The sequence below is a fragment of the Aedes albopictus genome, chromosome 1 (genome assembly GCF_035046485.1).
Source record: "Aedes albopictus strain Foshan chromosome 1, AalbF5, whole genome shotgun sequence".
Classification (NCBI taxonomy): domain Eukaryota; kingdom Metazoa; phylum Arthropoda; class Insecta; order Diptera; family Culicidae; genus Aedes; species Aedes albopictus.
The window spans coordinates 183141706-183159602 of record NC_085136.1 but is presented as its reverse complement, the minus strand read 5'-3'; the positions used below and the strand labels follow the sequence as shown (position 1 = coordinate 183159602).

General features: G+C 45.7%; 2 protein-coding genes across 2 annotated transcripts; both read right to left on the bottom strand.

Moving 5' to 3' along the window:
- Nucleotides 1-3493: 3493 nt before the first annotated feature.
- On the bottom strand, nucleotides 3494-4798 carry LOC134290181 (uncharacterized). The gene has a single exon (XM_062857243.1). The coding sequence runs from the start codon at nucleotides 4796-4798 to the stop codon at nucleotides 3494-3496; it is 1305 nt and encodes a 434-aa protein (XP_062713227.1).
- A 7-nt stretch (nucleotides 4799-4805) lies between these two features.
- On the bottom strand, nucleotides 4806-7870 carry LOC134290176 (uncharacterized). The gene is made up of 3 exons (XM_062857239.1): nucleotides 7728-7870; nucleotides 7353-7680; nucleotides 4806-7175 (listed from the first exon to the last, which is right to left on the bottom strand). The coding sequence occupies exons 1-3, from the start codon at nucleotides 7868-7870 to the stop codon at nucleotides 4806-4808; spliced, it is 2841 nt and encodes a 946-aa protein (XP_062713223.1).
- Between the last annotated feature and the right edge of the window lie 10027 nt (nucleotides 7871-17897).

Genomic DNA, 17897 nt, shown 5'->3' with positions numbered 1-17897 from the left:
GTTACCGTAATTTTTCCAATGCATCTGAAAGGTCGACACATTTATTTTGAGCTTCGAATCGTCCTCAAGATTGTAAACGCATATCCCTCCATAAAAGCTTATCGTTGAACACACATTGAAGAAAAGACAATTGTCCACACTATCCTTCCAGTTATTAACTATTATAGCTCTTAATATAGATCCTTTAATTAGTTGTTTATACCGGAAACTGCTCATTACCTTTACTAACTAGCAGACATGGTAGAGTGTTGCTTGTGTGGGAGTAAGTTTGCGAAAACAAGTTACGCACCGATACTTCCCAATTATGAATGGCTTTCGATGAAGCATAGTTAGGTGCTAACGATTATCATGTTCAGTTCAGCATTAAATAATGACGTTTTCTTCATGGTGTGGCATTTCGGATTGTGTGACGTTCAACACTTTTGGTCAGTAGTTTGAGACTACCGTTTAATTGTTTAGCGCGGTAACATTTATCGACATCATTGATTTCTCATCAAGGTTGTCTAATAACTACTTTGAGGAATTATTGCGATACCGTTCTGTTCAAAAGGTATTAATTATTGTGTATCCAATTCAAAGTTAGATTATCCGGACTGTTTGTGAAGCTGTTTTTAACAGTCATCAAATGTCGAGGGATTCTCGATGTATGCCATACACAGATCGAAAAAATAGTGTAAAATTCTGTGACATATGATGCACATAATTGGAGCGTGGGATATCACAGAAGTTTACATAACATATCCTGTAAATTTCATGAAATAGCATGTAAACTTCCATTACATGTCATGTAATTCAGCATGACTCAGAATGTTTACATGACATATAACGCAAATTTACATGATATAGCATGTAAACCATCATAACACTAAGTTTACATGACTAAAATTAAGTTTGCATGACGTGTAAACCTCATTATTGTTATCTGTGTAGAAACCCATCAATCGACAAAAAGTTTCGAGAACATCATTATTTCAAACATATTGGTCTTGAGAACAACACACATTGGTAATTATCCAGGAAATTATGCAAATTACATTTTTCATACCTTATTTTAGAACATTCAACACATTCATCACGAAAATAATATTCTCATAAATATATTAATTGACAAATATTGCATCTGAACACCTCCAACTTTCGAGCCAAAAAGCTGGCGGGTCGGCTGCCGGCAATAGCTGATCGGGAATCAGATTTGGCGTCAGTAAGCTATCCTTGTTTTAAATACCAATTAAATGTTTTGGGAAACACGTTTGCGCGTGAAATCTTTCTCGCTCATTGTTGCTGTCCAATCTAGCAGTGTTTCAAACTGCCGTGAACAGTTTGGAACTGGACGGTCAAAATTTATGTACAAAAAGGCACTTTTCATATATTTTTTGCATTGCTTTTATGATATGTTTCAAAATATTTTTTTTCTTTTGATTGCTGCAAGAGATAATTTTTACTAACGGATTCATTATAGAGCAACCTGCGTATTTTCGGTAGTTTTGTTCTCTTCGTCATGGGGGATTTATTTGAAATCTGATGAACTCACAGTTGGCCTCAAATGCTTCCCAACTCAGCTGAATTTATATGACCAAATTTCAGGCAACTTGGCGCCAAAAACCCTTCACGACAAAGAGAACAAAATTGCCGATAATGCCCTATGTTATCCTATCAGAATTTGAATGAGCTGTGACTTTTTGTTTAAAAAAACGCCTTGAATTCTTGAATGAAAAGATCACAGCGGATCGCACTGGTCACAGTGGATAACGGATACTGAGTAAGATTGTGGTAGTCGAAAAACGTGTATCTGTCAAAGGATAAGCAAAACAAGGCGAAATTAAAAGGTACAAACTGATTACACTTTTCCTAAGATGTTAGGATTTTTACACCACGAAGGCGTAGTGCACGTTCAGCGTACCTGTCTGGGTCATATTGACCTCAATATTCTGACATGCCTGTCTGGGTCATATTGATCCCCAACATCCCCAACAGTAGGTTACTCATGTAACATTTCAAGTTTTATTGTGCTCTATAAGAGATTTTCGTAACCAGTTTTTAATAAAACTGTTTCATACATCAAAACCTCTTGATAACCTCTTTAAGAGCATTTTCTAGCTAAATGATGATGACCATGTTTTTCGTCAATTATTTTTTCAATCTTGATCGAGCCTAAATGTGCAGTAAAGTTCCTTTAACGATGTAGAGACATGACTGCTTGTGTTAATGGTTGGTATGGTCCACTTATTCTAGGAGTCCAAAAGTCTTCTAAAGACGATGTGTGGGATTCGAATGTGCTCCTACCCACTAAAAACACTCTCCTAGTTCACCTCCACCTTACTTTCCCCTCCGGTACCACCATGCAGTATTTCTTCGGATGGAAGACGTTATGTGCCTTGTGAACCATCACCAATTTGTTATCCTAGTCTTCGTACTGAGCCTTTTGGCTCCCGTGTAATTAGTTATTCTATTTTGATTAAACATTCGCCATTAGCCACATTTACCATGCCACATGTCGAGCCATTTAGCTCCAGTTAGTAATGTGTTAGTACTATTTTATTCGCCAATTAGCAATTCATTACGGGTACCAACACTCCTCATGCAATTCTCTACTCCGCTATACACATTTCTGACAAAACAGGTCTTCTGGAAGCGACCATGTAGCCTTAGCACTCTTGCGTACTACTCGAATAGTCCCCGGCGGTTAATCTATCCTACTCCGACGAAGAGTTCCCCGACAGTGGAAGATCTTCCGAAACCCAACTTCCCAGGTAGGTGCCGAGGTCGGTTCGGCGATTCCGGTCGGCTGCCGGTTCACAGGTGCCCCGACGACCAAGCTCCGGTGCGGAAATACTCGGTCTAGTCCCCGGCGGTGGACTTAGCCTACTCCGACGTGTTTTTTTTTATTCTAGGAGTCAAAAAATCTTCTAAATACGATATGCAAACTGCTTCAGGGGGGCAATGCGCTAATGCGCTCTTCTGCTACTGTGCTCATGCACTTTTTGTCGCTCCTAATCTGTACGGGATGGCAGTGGACTGTACTGCGCTGGCTACGTTGTGGTGCTCGCGTTCCGCTCAGGAACCGAGCCGGGTGGGAGCAGGAACCCTCGCGTTCCTTCCCGAGATGATGGCCGGACGTTGGCCTGGCTTCGCCTCATGAAGCCTCGGTGGTTGAGCTGGACTAGACCGGCTAGCAGCAACCTAACAACTCTTTGAGCCTTGATAAAGGCTGTTGGGTGTGGAGGAAAACAATTTCCGAACAACTCCGTTGCTCCGAATAACTCTAGGAAAATTATTTCTGAACAACTCTTTTGGTGGAATCGGGGATGTTTCAGAAGCGCGATGACCAGATGCAAACACAGGAGATTTACTTAAACTACTTTATTCTCCATTTTCTCTTCACTTGATAGTCCGATGTTCACTCGTTGGCGGTCCGAAAAAAAACTGATACTGCCGCCACGATGGGCACTGTATTTATAGCCCCGATCCTACTCGAGGTGGAGCCACGCGCCGATCACGCTACCAGCGCACCGTCGTTCGTTGCTGTCGACGGGATCATGCGATCCGCACGTGGAACCCAATCGTTCTCTTTCGCTTCGGCTTCGCTTTCGCTGTTGTGTGATTTTCTCGACGACGGATGAAAGAATACTGACGCTGGTCGCTGTTCGGCCGTCAATTTTATTATCGCCGCTTTGCTGTTCAGCACTCGCTTCGTCGTCGTCGTTCGTTCGTCGTTGGTTGGATGGGCGGAGCTCTCGTGGTGCAAACTGTCGCCGCCACTGCTAGACGCTTCTTCAGTTTGGCTGCTGTCGAACTGAACATTCTCCCCCCGGCAAAAAGTGGAAGTTTGGAAATTTGGATCATTGTCCAAAATAGGCAAAGGCGCAAGCTTGTGTATAGGTCGTCTAAATGTACCAGTTTTCGTTCGAACGTCTACCACTCTTACCAGGTTATAGGCTCCCGGGTGTACCCTTTCTACCCGGCCCAGATTCCAGCACTGTGGGGGCAAATTGTCATCCTTCAGGAGAACAACCATTCCCGGTTGGATGTTTACCTTCTGTTTGGTCCATTTGCCTCGCACTTGTAATTCGGTGAGATACTCTCTCGACCATCGTTTCCAGAAGTGTTCGCGAAGCTGTTGTATGTGCTGCCAGTGGGACAAACGATTGGTCGGGATACCTACTACAGACGGTTCGGGAATTGCTAATAGTGGACGGTTGGCAATAAAATGTCCAGGGGTCAACGCTTCAGGTTCCGTCGGATCGTTAGATTGGGAATAAAGTGGTCTCGAGTTGAGGATTGCTTCAATCTGGCACAACAGGGTGGATAGTCCGGAGAGTGTTAGGGAGGTGGATTGGTAAACCTTTTTGAGCACTGTTTTAACACTTTTCACACCGGCCTCCCAAAGTCCTCCGAAATGTGGCGCATTTGGGGGGATGGTCTTCCAAACGATCTGCTTTGCTTGGCAATACTCGAAGATCTTGTTCTGGGTGGTCTCCTCCTTGAATAGCCGATAGAGCTCCTGCAATGCTGACCTTGCTCCGATGAAATTGGTCCCGTTATCGGAGAAGACTTCCTTCGGATATCCTCGTCTGGACACGAATCGTTGAAAAGCCGCAAGGAACGAGTCAGTGGACAGATCTTCCACGGCTTCCAGATGCATGGCCTTTGTCACCATACAGATGAAGACACAGATGTAGCCCTTTACCGGAGTCGCCTTTCGAACTGATTGCTTGACGTAGATTGGTCCGGCAAAGTCAAGCCCAACCCTCTCGAAGACTGGCGCTGGGTTGATCCGATACGATGGTAGGTCTCCCATTTGCTGATCAATTGTAATAGGATTCGTCCTGAAGCAGGTAACGCAGGTTCTCAGCACCTTTCGAATTGTCGATCTCGCGTTGATCAACCAGAAATGTTGTCGCAAAAGGTATTGTACCATGGAGTTTCCGGCATGGTGATTCTCTCGATGGACGTCGTTTATCAAACCGGTGCTGCCGGTCGGCCTGCCTCTTTCGAGCGTTCGAAATGAAGCGTAGCATGTAGGCAACAATCCGTTGGCATTTCCGGAACGAAGCAAACTTTGTCAACACAGGGAATTCCTCGTAGTTCATGACCGACAGTGCAGCTAGCTCAACCCTGAGTTCGGGAATTTCGCAATCTTGGAGTGACTGTGGCTGCTCTTCTGAGTAATCCACGAAGTACAAAATCTGAGGACCATTCCACCATTGCTCGTTGTTAGCTAACTCTCTTGCAGACTGTCCTCGAGATACAGTATCGGCGGGGTTCTGATCCGTGCGAACATATTTCCAAACGTGACTAGTATTCGATGTGATCTCTGTAACTCTGTGGCGGACGAAGGTTTGGAGATTGCCAAGCGGTTTGCGCAACCATGCCAATACAACTTGACTATCCGACCAGAGAACGATGGAACTGAAGCTCATCTCCAACGCTGCTTCGACCTTACTAATCAATCTTGACAAAAGAAGGGCTGCTAGTAATTCCTTTCGAGGGATTGTCAGGGGTGAAATCGGTGCAATTTTAGACTTAGCGCTGACCAACTTCGTCGATGCGGTGCCATCAGGGAATATTGAGCGAACATACACGCATGCCCCATACGCCTTCTGGGACGCGTCCGCGAATCCGTGCAATTCGTACCGCACCGCTTTGTTCGATAACACATGGCGTGGAATGCGAATTTGCTCCGAAGTTGGCAGTGACATCAGAAAGTTCTCCCACTCGTTCAGGAGGGTATCGTCTAACGGATCATCCCAATTCAGCTTGCTGATCCACAATTTCTGCATGACTATTTTTGCCAGTACCACCACTGGAGAAATAAGTCCGAGCGGATCGTAAATCTTGGCAATCTTGGACAGGACTTGACGCTTGGTGGGTCTGCTGGCCTTTTCTGAAAGGGATGATCGGAACAAGAACTCGTCTGTGGAAGGATTCCACATCAATCCCAAGGTTTTGATGACCTCGTTGAGGCCACTTTCGCTGAAAGATGCGCAGCTGTCTCGATCTTCACTGGGAATGGGCGATAGGAGCTGACTAGTGTTGGATGACCACTTGTGAAGGTGCATTCCACCGGACTGGAGCAAGGCTATCAGCTGATCTCGAAGCTCACATGCTTGTAGGAAATCGTCGGAACCAAAAAGAGCATCGTCTATGTAGACATTTTTCTCGACAACGGCGGAAGCGAGCGGAAAGGTTTCTCGTTCATCCCGTGCAAGTTGCAGCAGAGATCGCGTGGCCAAGAAAGGGGCTGAGGCCGTTCCGTACGTCACAGTAGTTAGTTCGAGAACACGTAGTGGGTCTTGGGGCGACTTTCTCCAAAAAATCCGTTGTAGTGGAGTGAAAGCGGGATCTACGGCAACCTGGCGGTACATTTTGGCTACATCGGCGCTCATAACGTATCGATACCTCCGGAACCGTAGGATGATAGACAACAAATCGCTCTGAACGTTGTATCCGGTCATCAAAACATCGTTGAGGGACAATCCGGCCACCTTTGCAGATGCGTCGAATACCACCCGGCATTTTGTAGTTGCGTTCGATGGGCGGAGGACGGCATGGTGGGGAAGATACCACTTCAGAACTCCAGAAGGATCGTCGCGTTCTTGGACCTCCCGGCAGTGCCCAAGAGATTCGTACTCGTCCATGAAGGCATCGTACTGGGCTTTTAAATCTGGATGACGTTGTAGTTTAGACTCCAACATAAAAAATCGTCGCAATGCCATGGTACGGGAATCCGATAGTTGAGATGCGTTGTCCTTCAATGGGAGGTGAACGATGAAACGACCGCTGTCGTCTCGACGATGGGTTGATGCGAATTGCGATTCACACTGCTCTTCCTCACTGGACAGAACCACCTCCGAAGACACACCTTCAACTTCCCAAAATTTCTGCACTAGTTCTTCAATGGGGTCAATTCGAACGGCACAGGAATTCAGCACAAGATTGGAAGAACAGTCAAGCAACTTGCCCCCGACTAACCAACCAAGTTTAGAATCGTGAAAACTAGGGAGATTATCGTCTATTTTCAAACACCCTGGTTTCATAATGTCATAGAACCAGTAAATTCCAATGAGCAAATCAACGTGGCTAGGTTCATGGAAGGATGGATCAACCAGCCTGAGACCTTGAGGAAGTTCCCAATTCTCCAAATTTATCTTAACCGACGGAACCTGACCAGTAAACTTTGACGAGACCAAACAATTCAACATGAAAGAGAAATCGCTGCATTTAGAGTGGACGTTAATGGTACATTTTTGCCTGATTGTCGACCTTACACTGCCTATGCCTATTATCGGGACACTTACTTCTTCCACTTGAATACCAAGAGTATTGACAAATGATTGGGAGATAAAACTCACCTGAGATCCGCAGTCTAGCAGGGCTTTGCACACACGAGGCCGCTGTTGATGGTCCATAACGTTGACAAGGGCAGTGAGCAACACCACCTGGCTCGCTGGGTTCACCGGGTTGTTGGAATGCGCTGCTGTCACTGATGGCTGGTTCTCGGCCGACTGCTGTCTGACAGCCGACGCCGTTGGTTGGGCTGATCCTGGAACTCCATTCGCTGAATTTTCATTCGCAGGCTGCGACGAGATTGCACCACCTTCCAAATGGAGCAGGGTGTGGTGCCGCTTGTTGCACTTGGAGCACGACTTCTTCGATGGGCAGTTCTTCACGCTATGTCCACTTCAGAGCATTTGTATGTAACATGGCTTTCATCACAAATGGTGCACCGCTGATCCGCTGATGGAGGAGCTGTCGCTGCGTTGGCATTGGGAAACGCCTGCTTCCTCGTAGCTGGTTTCGCCGATGTACGCTGTGCCTTGGCTTCTTCATCCGTATCGCGGCATCTCTCCAGAACTGAGGCTGTGACCATAGTGGGTAAGGTGAGATGCGATCGGATGCGATAAGTTATGAGATGAGAAGAGGGAAGTTTGATAGGCCATAGTGCATGAGGTTTTCAATGAGGGTGCGCATGTTGTTTTCACATCCTTTTTCGCCTATTTCGTGCGCATCAACGACTCGCGTGATTTGATCGATGAAGTCGCTTGTATGTTGAAGCGCTTCTTTGGATGTGGGTAGTGAAATGATCGTTTCATCTGTAAGAGCGGAAAGATAAAATACACCTGCTTTTTGTTTTGCGCGGGCCGTTTTTTTTTTGCTATAACTTAGTCAGTTTTGATCCTGTTGCAATAGCAAAAACCGACCAGTTCAAAAAACAAATCTGGTGTAACTGTACAAGATGCCACAGATGCCACAAAAGTTCAGCCTATTGGACGCAGTGGCTTAATTTCCCCAACAGTTGAGGAAAAAAAACTGTACAAGATTGAGATTATTGAATTAATTATTTGATAAAAGAATGTATAAAATGTAATTATATCCTCGTGAGGGATGTCTTTATGTATAAACATATTTTTACTTTTCGGACTGAGCTATCTGAGTGTTGTTTTCAATTTAAATCAATATGAGACTGTTATACTGATTTTCGGCATTAAAACATTACTTTATTGTGCTGATCTCGGCAAAAAGAAACAAAATTCGGCAAGTATGTATTATTGTCGCGCTTATCTTAGATTCTCAGCAAGCTGCGTTCGAAACGCGCAGCCTCAGATCGCGCCAGACCGCGCACGTATGATTTGTACACGGTGTGCACCTTGGCTAAAACTGTTTTGCAGCCGCCGGGTGGAGCTGTCAGCCGCCGTGTACAAATCAAACGGGCGCAATCTTATGACGGCTGACTCAGATCAGCAGGATCTGAGTGATTAAGCTAGGATGCACAATATTTAAGGGTATAGATTTATTACAAAATTTTCGGCGACATCTACAAGAAAAGATGTCTCTTAGGGTGTCTACTACCTGGAAAAACCTGGAAAACCGGGAATCCTCAGGGAATTTTATTTAACAGGGAAAAACCTGGAATACCCAGGGAATTTCTTGAGTACTCAGGGAAATTTCACTCCGAAAAAAAAAAATCATTGGGTCGTATGAACCTGGTAGTAAAAATCCATATAGAAATTTCGCTACAAGGATTTTTTTTCCAGAAATTCCGTCAGAATTTCTTTCTGGAACTTCTTTAACAATATCTCCTGGAATGTCTCCCAGGATTTCTTATAAAATTTCATTCCGCATTTTTGACGCTATTTTTCTTGGTATTCCTTTTTGATTTTTTTTCCGGAAAGGTATACTTCCGGATTCCTTCCAGGATTCCTGAATTCCAACCGATTTCTCCTGGAGTTTTTCACGGGGATGCTATTTCTTCTCAGAGTTCCTCCAGTGTTTTGCTCAAAGAAATCTTCGTAGGATTTCTACCAGAATTTATTCCGAATACTCTATAAGAATGTCTGTCGGAATAAATCGTGGAATTTCTTTCGACACTCCTCACGAAAATTTTACCCGATTCCTTCAGGTGTTTCCCTTGGGACTTCCCCAGAAGATCTTCACAGAACGTTTTTCAGAGTTGCTAAAGAAGTTATTCCTGGGGTTCCTACTAAAGTTTCTCCAAGGATTTCTGAAGGAGTTTTCAAGAATTTACTGCAAGAGTTCCTCAAGAGATTTTTTTTTATTTTTTCCTGTGATATCTTCAAACCATTGCTTTGGGCTTTCTTCGAGATGTTCTTCCTAGTCTCCTACAGGAATTTGTTAAAAGTTTTTGCGATGTTTATTTTGAAGTTTTACCTGAGATTTTTCTCGGAGTATCTCCTGGAACTTCTCTCAGAAAATTCCTTCCGATGTTGGTCATGAGATGTCTCTCAGAGCTTTTCTTAATTAAAATACCCTGGATTTTCCCCTAAGATTTTTTTCCCAGAGTGCCTTCTGGGATTTCTACAGGTGTTATTGCTGATATTTCTCATTGAATTCTTCTCTTGCATATTTTCAGAGCCAGGCTGTTTCTTGTAGTTGTACAGATATTCTGTGCATTATTCCCAAAATTCTTCCCGGAATCTTTACCAGAAATTGTCCCGAGATTCTGGATATTCCTTCAGGAATTTCTCCCAAAGTAATTGCAGGGATTCTTCTACGGGTTTTCCTAAGAATGTCTCCTGAGATAACTTACGAAATACATTATAGGAAATTCATGGAGACATATTCGAGGGAATTCAAATAAAATCTTGCGAGAAACTCCGCGAAGTGTTATTGAAGAAATCTCAACAGGAACTTCAGGAAAAACCCGAGAAAAAATATTAAGGACATCCAAGGAGGAATTCTGAAAACCATATGGAATCTTGAAAGCAGCTGCGGACGAAGTTCAGCGAGGAAAACAAGAGGAATATCGGAAAACTATCGGTAAAAATCCAATAGTTTATGGATAGCTGTCCCGGAAAACCGTTAAAAAAGGCATGGACACTGGCTTCAGCCGGCGGCTGTACAGATTGAACGAAACTTAACACGGAGTGGCTATGGATAAGAAGCTATTCTCGTGAAAATTTTCATCGGTCGGAGCGGGAATCGAACCCTCATCCACCCGGACTCTAACCGCATGGCTACGACATTCTTGAAGAAACTTTGAATAGTTTTGGATGGATCTTCAGGAAGAATCCAGCGAGAATCTCTGGTATATCGGAAAACATTTGCAAGAAATATCGGGTCGTACTCAAACAGATATCTCGTGTGAAAGAATCTTGTGGAAAGCCAGGAAGATACTTTGGAAGAAATTCCAGGAATAATGCTCAGAAATATTGAAAGAATTTTTGAAGAGTAGGGGAACTTACGTATTTTCGGCAGTTTTGTTCTCTTCGTCATGGGAAGTTTTTTGAAACCTGTTGAACTCAGAGTTGGCATCAAATCCTTCCCAACCAAATTGAATATGATCAAGTTTCAGGCAATTTGACCGGCATAAATCCCTCATGACGAAGAGAACAAACCTGGCGATGATACCCTAAGTCACCCTTTATAATTTTTAGAAAATTTGGATTATTTTTTTTAATTATAAACTTTCAAAATTTCATCTGGAAAAACCTGGAAAACTCAGGGAATTTTATTTTCAGTTATGAGTAGACACCCAAGTACACAATATTCATCATATATTAGGTAAAAGAGTATCAATCGAAATCGATGTCACACTCTTCTCTAGTTTTGCCTGACAAAGGAAAAAGCAGAACCTTTCAATCAGAATCCTTTTAGCAATTGAGTTGAATATCATAAAACCCTGAAACTTTCTAACTTGCACATGAATAGCATGCACTGAACAAACGACCATATCGAACATTGATCATTTCATTTAAATCCCGAACATAGAAAATAAAATGTTTTTTTTATACACATATAATAACAAAAATATGCTGTAAAACACTTGAACGATTTGATGGAATACTATTTTATATGCAATGAAATATGTTATTTTACATGGCGATCGATAGACAGTATAATAAATTTTTATTACGTCTGGTTCATCAAAATGCAAGTCATGTGAAAAAGCATTGAGTTATATTTAAAAACAACAACATTTTAACGCATTTTATATTACACAGCGTAACAAAAATTAACCTTTTGCCTGTCTCAAGAGCAAACTGATGTGTCTCCGAAGGATTTTGGGCCGCTGAATCCGAATCCGGGCTCAGATTTGCTCTAACACGTCAAAATTTTGAGCTATACCTCAATTTATAGGGCAAAATATGCGATTTTGAGCTTTTTTGACTGCAAACCATTAGGCAAGGAAATATTTTTTTTAAGCAATCAAAAGGTTAATTGGTCAATTAACATCTAAATCAACGACTCATGCAAAATATTTCGTTTTACCAAATCGAATTTGATAGTTTTAAGCGATTTATGTTAGGTACGATATTTCCCATACAAGTCACCCTCCAAAAGTTGCATGCAAGTTTTCATACTAACATAAAATGCTTAAATCTATCATATTTGATTAGGTAAAACGAAATATTTTGCATGAGTCGTTAACTTAGATGTTAATTGACCAATTAACCTTTTGATTGCTTAAAAAAAATATTTCCAAGCTTAATGGCTTGCAGTCAAAAAAGCCCAAAATCGCATATTTTGCCCTATAAATTGAGGTATAGCTCAAAATTGTGACGTGTTGGAGCAAATCTGAGCCCGGATTCGGATTCAGCGGCCCAAAATCCCTCGGAGACACATAAGTTTGCTCTTGAGACAAAAAAATGTTGCGCTGTGTTACCTACTAGCATTCCCAACACATTAAATCCGCATTGCTTTACATACACAACGAGCGCAATCATAAAATCCATACCCGACAAGCATTCTCTTGCGTTCTCTTGCGATCACATGCGTCGAAGCAGCTCCATCGCATCTCCGCACTCATCGCAACTCATCTACTATGTGTGGTTCATGCGTTTTGCATATAGTTTCCACAGAGTGTGCTTCGACGCTTATCCGATCTCTTATCTCTTTGCATCGCACCTCAGCCACTATGTGCTCAACGTGAGACGCGGTCTTTCAGGAACTGTATGGTGTCTTCGTAGTTTGGGATTTCTCCTCGCTTTATCGTCGACTCCCACAACTTCTTCGTGGTAGGATCCAGTGCACGTGCGATCAGGTGGACGACAATGAGCTCAGAGACGCCAGTGAACTCTTGGTCAAGGAACTTCAAGTTTTCCACGTGACTAGTGGTAGACTCGACCAAGGATCGCAACTCACCGAAATCCTCCTTCGCAAGTTTCTTCACTCCGAGCAGTCCAGCAATATGGATGTCGATCATTCGCCGCTGATCCTCGAACCTTTCCTCCAGTAACTCCCAGGCGTGGGCGTAGTTTCCATCGGCAATCGTCTTCACGTCTATGATTCCCGCCGCATCACCGACGAGGGCCTTCTCAAGGTGATACAGCTTGATTCGAGGTGCTTCGTTGGTACGGTCGACTGCATCACGGAACATGATCTTGAACCGATCCCAATTCTCGTACCTCCCGTCGAAGGTGGGGATGGCACGAGGAAGAGATTGCTGGATGACCAACGGTTGCTGGTTCGCCGGTGGTTGCACTTGTTGCGCCGCAGGTGGTGCGGCTTGAGCCTCGAGAAGGGTCTCGAGCATGATGGACACCTCTTCGTGCAACGTCTCGGATTGCAGGAACTTCTCGTTCTGTTCCTTCTTCTTGTTCGAAGGAAGAATCGCCACTATCTGCTGGTGGTGCTGATGGTACTCGTTGTAAGCACTTTCCACTTTCTTCACGTACACTTTCACTTGAGCGGAAGGCAGCTCAGCCTGGTCCGCTTGGGCTTGGGTCAAGATGTTCTTGATGCGCGTGATGTTACCTTGTGCCATGCCACGCAACTGTACAAGAGTGCTCAGATCTTCTTCACTAGAGCTGGCCATCTTGGACGACTTCATTGGTGTGTGCTTCATTTTCACTGTTTAGCTTGCTTCACTTCACTTTAGTTCGTTGTAGTTCTCACTAACTGTCACTTGTTCACTTATTGTCTTTGTTTTTCAATCACTTTACTATCTTCTCCGTGTTTGCCTCCAATCACCACTCATCCGATCAAACCACCGATCACCGTCGATAACACATTTGGACACTCGCACTCGAGTATCCGGTTCGAAGGACCAAATCCATGTACGGGATGGCAGTGGACTGTACTGCGCTGGCTACGTTGTGGTGCTCGCGTTCCGCTCAGGAACCGAGCCGGGTGGGAGCAGGAACCCTCGCGTTCCTTCCCGAGATGATGGCCGGACGTTGGCCTGGCTTCGCCTCATGAAGCCTCGGTGGTTGAGCTGGACTAGACCGGCTAGCAGCAACCTAACAACTCTTTGAGCCTTGATAAAGGCTGTTGGGTGTGGAGGAAAACAATTTCCGAGCAACTCCGTTGCTCCGAATAACTCTAGGAAAATTATTTCTGAACAACTCTTTTGGTGGAATCGGGGATGTTTCAGAAGCGCGATGACCAGATGCAAACACAGGAGATTTACTTAAACTACTTTATTCTCCATTTTCTCTTCACTTGATAGTCCGATGTTCACTCGTTGGCGGTCCGAAAAAAAACTGATACTGCCGCCACGATGCGCACTGTATTTATAGCCCCGATCCTACTCGAGGTGGAGCCACGCGCCGATCACGCTACCAGCGCACCGTCGTTCGTTGCTGTCGACGGGATCATGCGGTCCGCACGTGGAACCCAATCGTTCTCTTTCGCTTCGGCTTCGCTCTCGCTGTTGTGTGATTTTCTCGACGACGGATGAAAGAATACTGACGCTGGTCGCTGTTCGGCCGTCAATTTTATTATCGCCGCTTTGCTGTTCAGCACTCGCTTCGTCGTCGTCGTTCGTTCGTCGTTGGTTGGATGGGCGGAGCTCTCGTGGTGCAAACTGTCGCCGCCACTGCTAGACGCTTCTTCAGTTTGGCTGCTGTCGAACTGAACATAATCTGTACTCATACACGTCTCGTATTTTGCTTACTCCGGTTGGTGTTGGCTCGCCATTAAGCGGACAACATGCTTAGTTTCAAATTTGTTATTCTACACGTTCTAATGTTAGTACCTAACATATCGCCATTCAGCGACACATAGGTACAACATACACACAATTTGTTATTCTAATACCACGCAAGGCATTCGGATCCTATTAACTTGCTCCGAACGGTGTCCTCCCCATGCCGCCGTTGTGCCATTTAGCACTCCAGCTTTTCGCGCACGACTCGTGTAGTCCCCGACGGTGGATCTACCCTACGCCGACAAAGAGTTCCCCGGCAGTGGAACATCTTCCGAAACCGTTTCTTCCCAGACAGGTGCCGAGGTCTCTCCTGCGATTCCGGTTGGAGACTGGCTTCCGGTTCACAGGCGCCCCGACGACCAAATTCCGGTGCTTCTTCGCGATAGACTCGGTCTAGTCCCCGGCGGTGGAACTAGCCTTCTCCGACGGAGAAAAACCCCCGGCGGTGGAAGTTCTCCCGATACCGATGTTTCTATCCCGACCAGTAAGGTGCCGAAGTCGGTTCGGCGATTCCGGTTGGTGGTGGACTTCCGGTTCACCGGCGCTCCGACGACCAAAAACCGGTGCCACGTTACGGACGACTCAGTCATGTCCCCGGCGGTGGATCATGCCTACCCGGATCGCGTTCCGCCGCTCTCTGGTCTTCGCGCCACTTCCTCTGCAGCGCGGACAGCACCATCGTTACTGCTCTGTCGACAGCGTTCCACGTGTTTTCATCGCGACACATCTCTTCGACAATGTTCTCGACTGTCACTCCGCGCAGCAAGACGCGAATTTCTTCGAACCTGGGGCATTCGAAAACGATATGTTCCGGTGTCTCCTCCACGTTAACACACTCCGGGCAAAAGAGCGTGCCCAAACCGGTGCAGGTACTTCCTGAAGCAGCCATGGCCGGACAGGAACTGCGTCAGATGGAAGTTCACTTCCCCATGCTTCCTATTCACCCACGCTGACACGCTAGGGATAAGTCAGTGAGTCCACCTGCCATTCGCCGAATTGTCCCACTCTTGCTGCCACTTAGCCAACGAGTTCGCTCTGACGATATCTCTTACGCTCCTGGTACTTCTGCGATGGTAGCATTCCACGTCTTCGGCGATGGTGATGCAAATGGGCATCATTCCCGCGATAACACATACTGCCTCCGTCGAAATGGTTCTGTACGCGCTGGCGACCCGAGTGGCCATGAGTCGGAATGCGCTGTCTAGCGCTCTTCTATTCCGCTTCGTACTCAGTGCTTCAGCCCATGCCAGGGCACCATACCTGAGTATTGAGCCTGCTACGCTCGCCAGAAGACGCCTCTTACTACTTCGTGGTCCCCCGACGTTCGGCATTATCGTCGCTATAGCATTGACAGCCTTCGCCGCCTTTCCGCAGGCGTAGTCGACGTGCTCCTTGAAGTTAAGTCGATCATCGACCATCACTCCTAGATGCTTCAAAGCTCGTTTCGATGTGATTACGTGCTCTCCGGCTACGATCTCCATCGTTTGGGCTGCTTTACAGTTGCTGACCAGAAGCACCTCCGTTTTGTGATGGGCAATCTGTAGCTTGACCCCAGTCATCCATCTTTCAACAGTGGACATTGATTCCGTCGCTAGCATTTCAACTTCTTCAAGAGTCTCTCCCATTACCGTCAACACGACGTCGTCTGCGAAGCCCACAATGACGGCTCCTTTGGGAAGTTTTAACGACAGTACGCCGTTGTACATGGCATTCCAGAGCGTTGGGCCTAGTATGGACCCTTGTGGAACACCGTACCATGTTCTGGAAGTAGCTCCGTAAAATCTGGCACAGATAATCGGGAACCCGCATACTGTGTAGCGCTATGGCGATAGCCTCCCAGCTGGCACTGTTAAACGCATTTTTGACGTCTATCGTTACCACAGCGCAGAATCGATCACCTCTCCGTTTTTTCTTGAATGCCTTCTGGGCATTCTCGATGACTACCCGAATCGCATCCACTGTCGATTTTCCCTTACGGAATCCGAATTGCATCGCTGACAGTCCCCTCTCACTTTCGGCGTATTCTGTCAACCTGTTAAGGATGACCTTCTCTAACAGTTTTCCTAGGGTATCCAGCAGGCAGATCGGTCTATACGATCCTGGGTCCCCCGGCGGCTTTCCTGGTTTCGGTAGAAGCACCAACTTTTGAACCTTCCAACCGTCTGGGAAGTAGCATTCATCCAGGCATTTTTGGAGCACCATCCGGATCATGTCCGGAAACGCCAATATCGCCGTTCTAACTGCTACGTTCGGGATCCCATCCGGACGGGGAGCTTTCCCGATCTTGAGCCCCTTCGCAATTACCAGCAACTCTGCATTGGATATCCGAGCACCTTCGTTGGGTTCTTCTGCATTCTCTGCGTATGGTGTGGGCGGCCAAAACGTTGGGCCATGGTGCGGAAAAAGACCTTCCACGATCCTCCTTAGTTTGTCCAGGCACATTTCCACGGTAACTGCTGGACCTTTGAGCTTCGATACCACGATTCGGTACGCGTTGCCCCAGGGGTTGGCGTCGGCTTCTCGACCCAACTCTTTGTAGCAGTTCGACTTACTCAGCCTTATCTCGCGTTTAAGAGCGGCACTAGCTCCCCGAAAAACGGTTCGCCTTGCTTCTCACTCAGATTCATTTCTGGCCCTCTGGAAGCGTATCCTAGCACGGAGGCAAGCAGCACGGAGGGGACTGATCGTCGCGTTCCACCAAAACGCTGGCCGTCTTCTGTTTCTGGGCTCTATCTTCCTCGGCATTGCTATGTCGCATGCCGTAACAATCGCTTCCGTTAGTTCACCTGCATAAAGGGTTGCACCGCCGTATGGCCGCAGCGCCTCGACAAAGACTTCCTTGTCGAAGTCTTTTGTCTTCCACCTTCGTTCGCATGTTCGCGTTCTCCTCGTCGAAGTAGAGGCTCACCGGCCAATGCTGTAGAGGATCGCCTGGTGATCACTGTTGGAATATTCCTCGCTGACTCTCCAGTTCATGTCATGTGTTATTGTTAAAATTTTCTATGCTCTTTCGCTACCTCCATGCTAACCGAATCGAAACAGGTACTTCCGGAAATAGCCATGCCCGGACAGAAACTGCGTCAGATGGAAGTTCACCTCCCCATGCTTGGAAGGAATGTGCCAAGGAATGAATGGTTAGGAGGGTCTAATATTGCTACGATGTTTATATCATCTGAAGTAGCTCAAACATTAATTTGAAATGCTTCAGTTGGATGTATTACTTAGGTAGTACAGTTCATGGATAACTTAACATAGAATTGCACCTAACCCAACTCTGCATGAGCAGAATTTGTCATGAGTTGACTGATTGGCATGTGTCAGATGAGGAGTCTCCATTTGACCTTCTTTGCACTCTTGAGTGTTCCTTCGCAAAATTTGCGTATTTAGGCGATCCTGCTTAACAAACTAGGGAACCTGTACTAACTGGTTGCGACCACATTTTACGGATAACTCGCTTCCATTGCTACTCCAAGAGAGTTTCATTGTGGTTTTGTACCTACAACGCCCT

Coding starts and splice junctions, on each gene's coding strand:
- LOC134290181 (XM_062857243.1), bottom strand. CDS start 4,798: ATGGGAGACCTACCATCGTATCGGATCAACCCAGCGCCAGTCTTCGAG.
- LOC134290176 (XM_062857239.1), bottom strand. CDS start 7,870: ATGGTCACAGCCTCAGTTCTGGAGAGATGCCGCGATACGGATGAAGAA. Junction 7,681..7,727: donor CCTCCATCAGCGGATCAGCG/GTGCACCATTTG, acceptor AATGCTCTGAAG/TGGACATAGCGTGAAGAACT. Junction 7,176..7,352: donor TGCTAGACTGCGGATCTCAG/GTGAGTTTTATC, acceptor GTCTCGTCAAAG/TTTACTGGTCAGGTTCCGTC.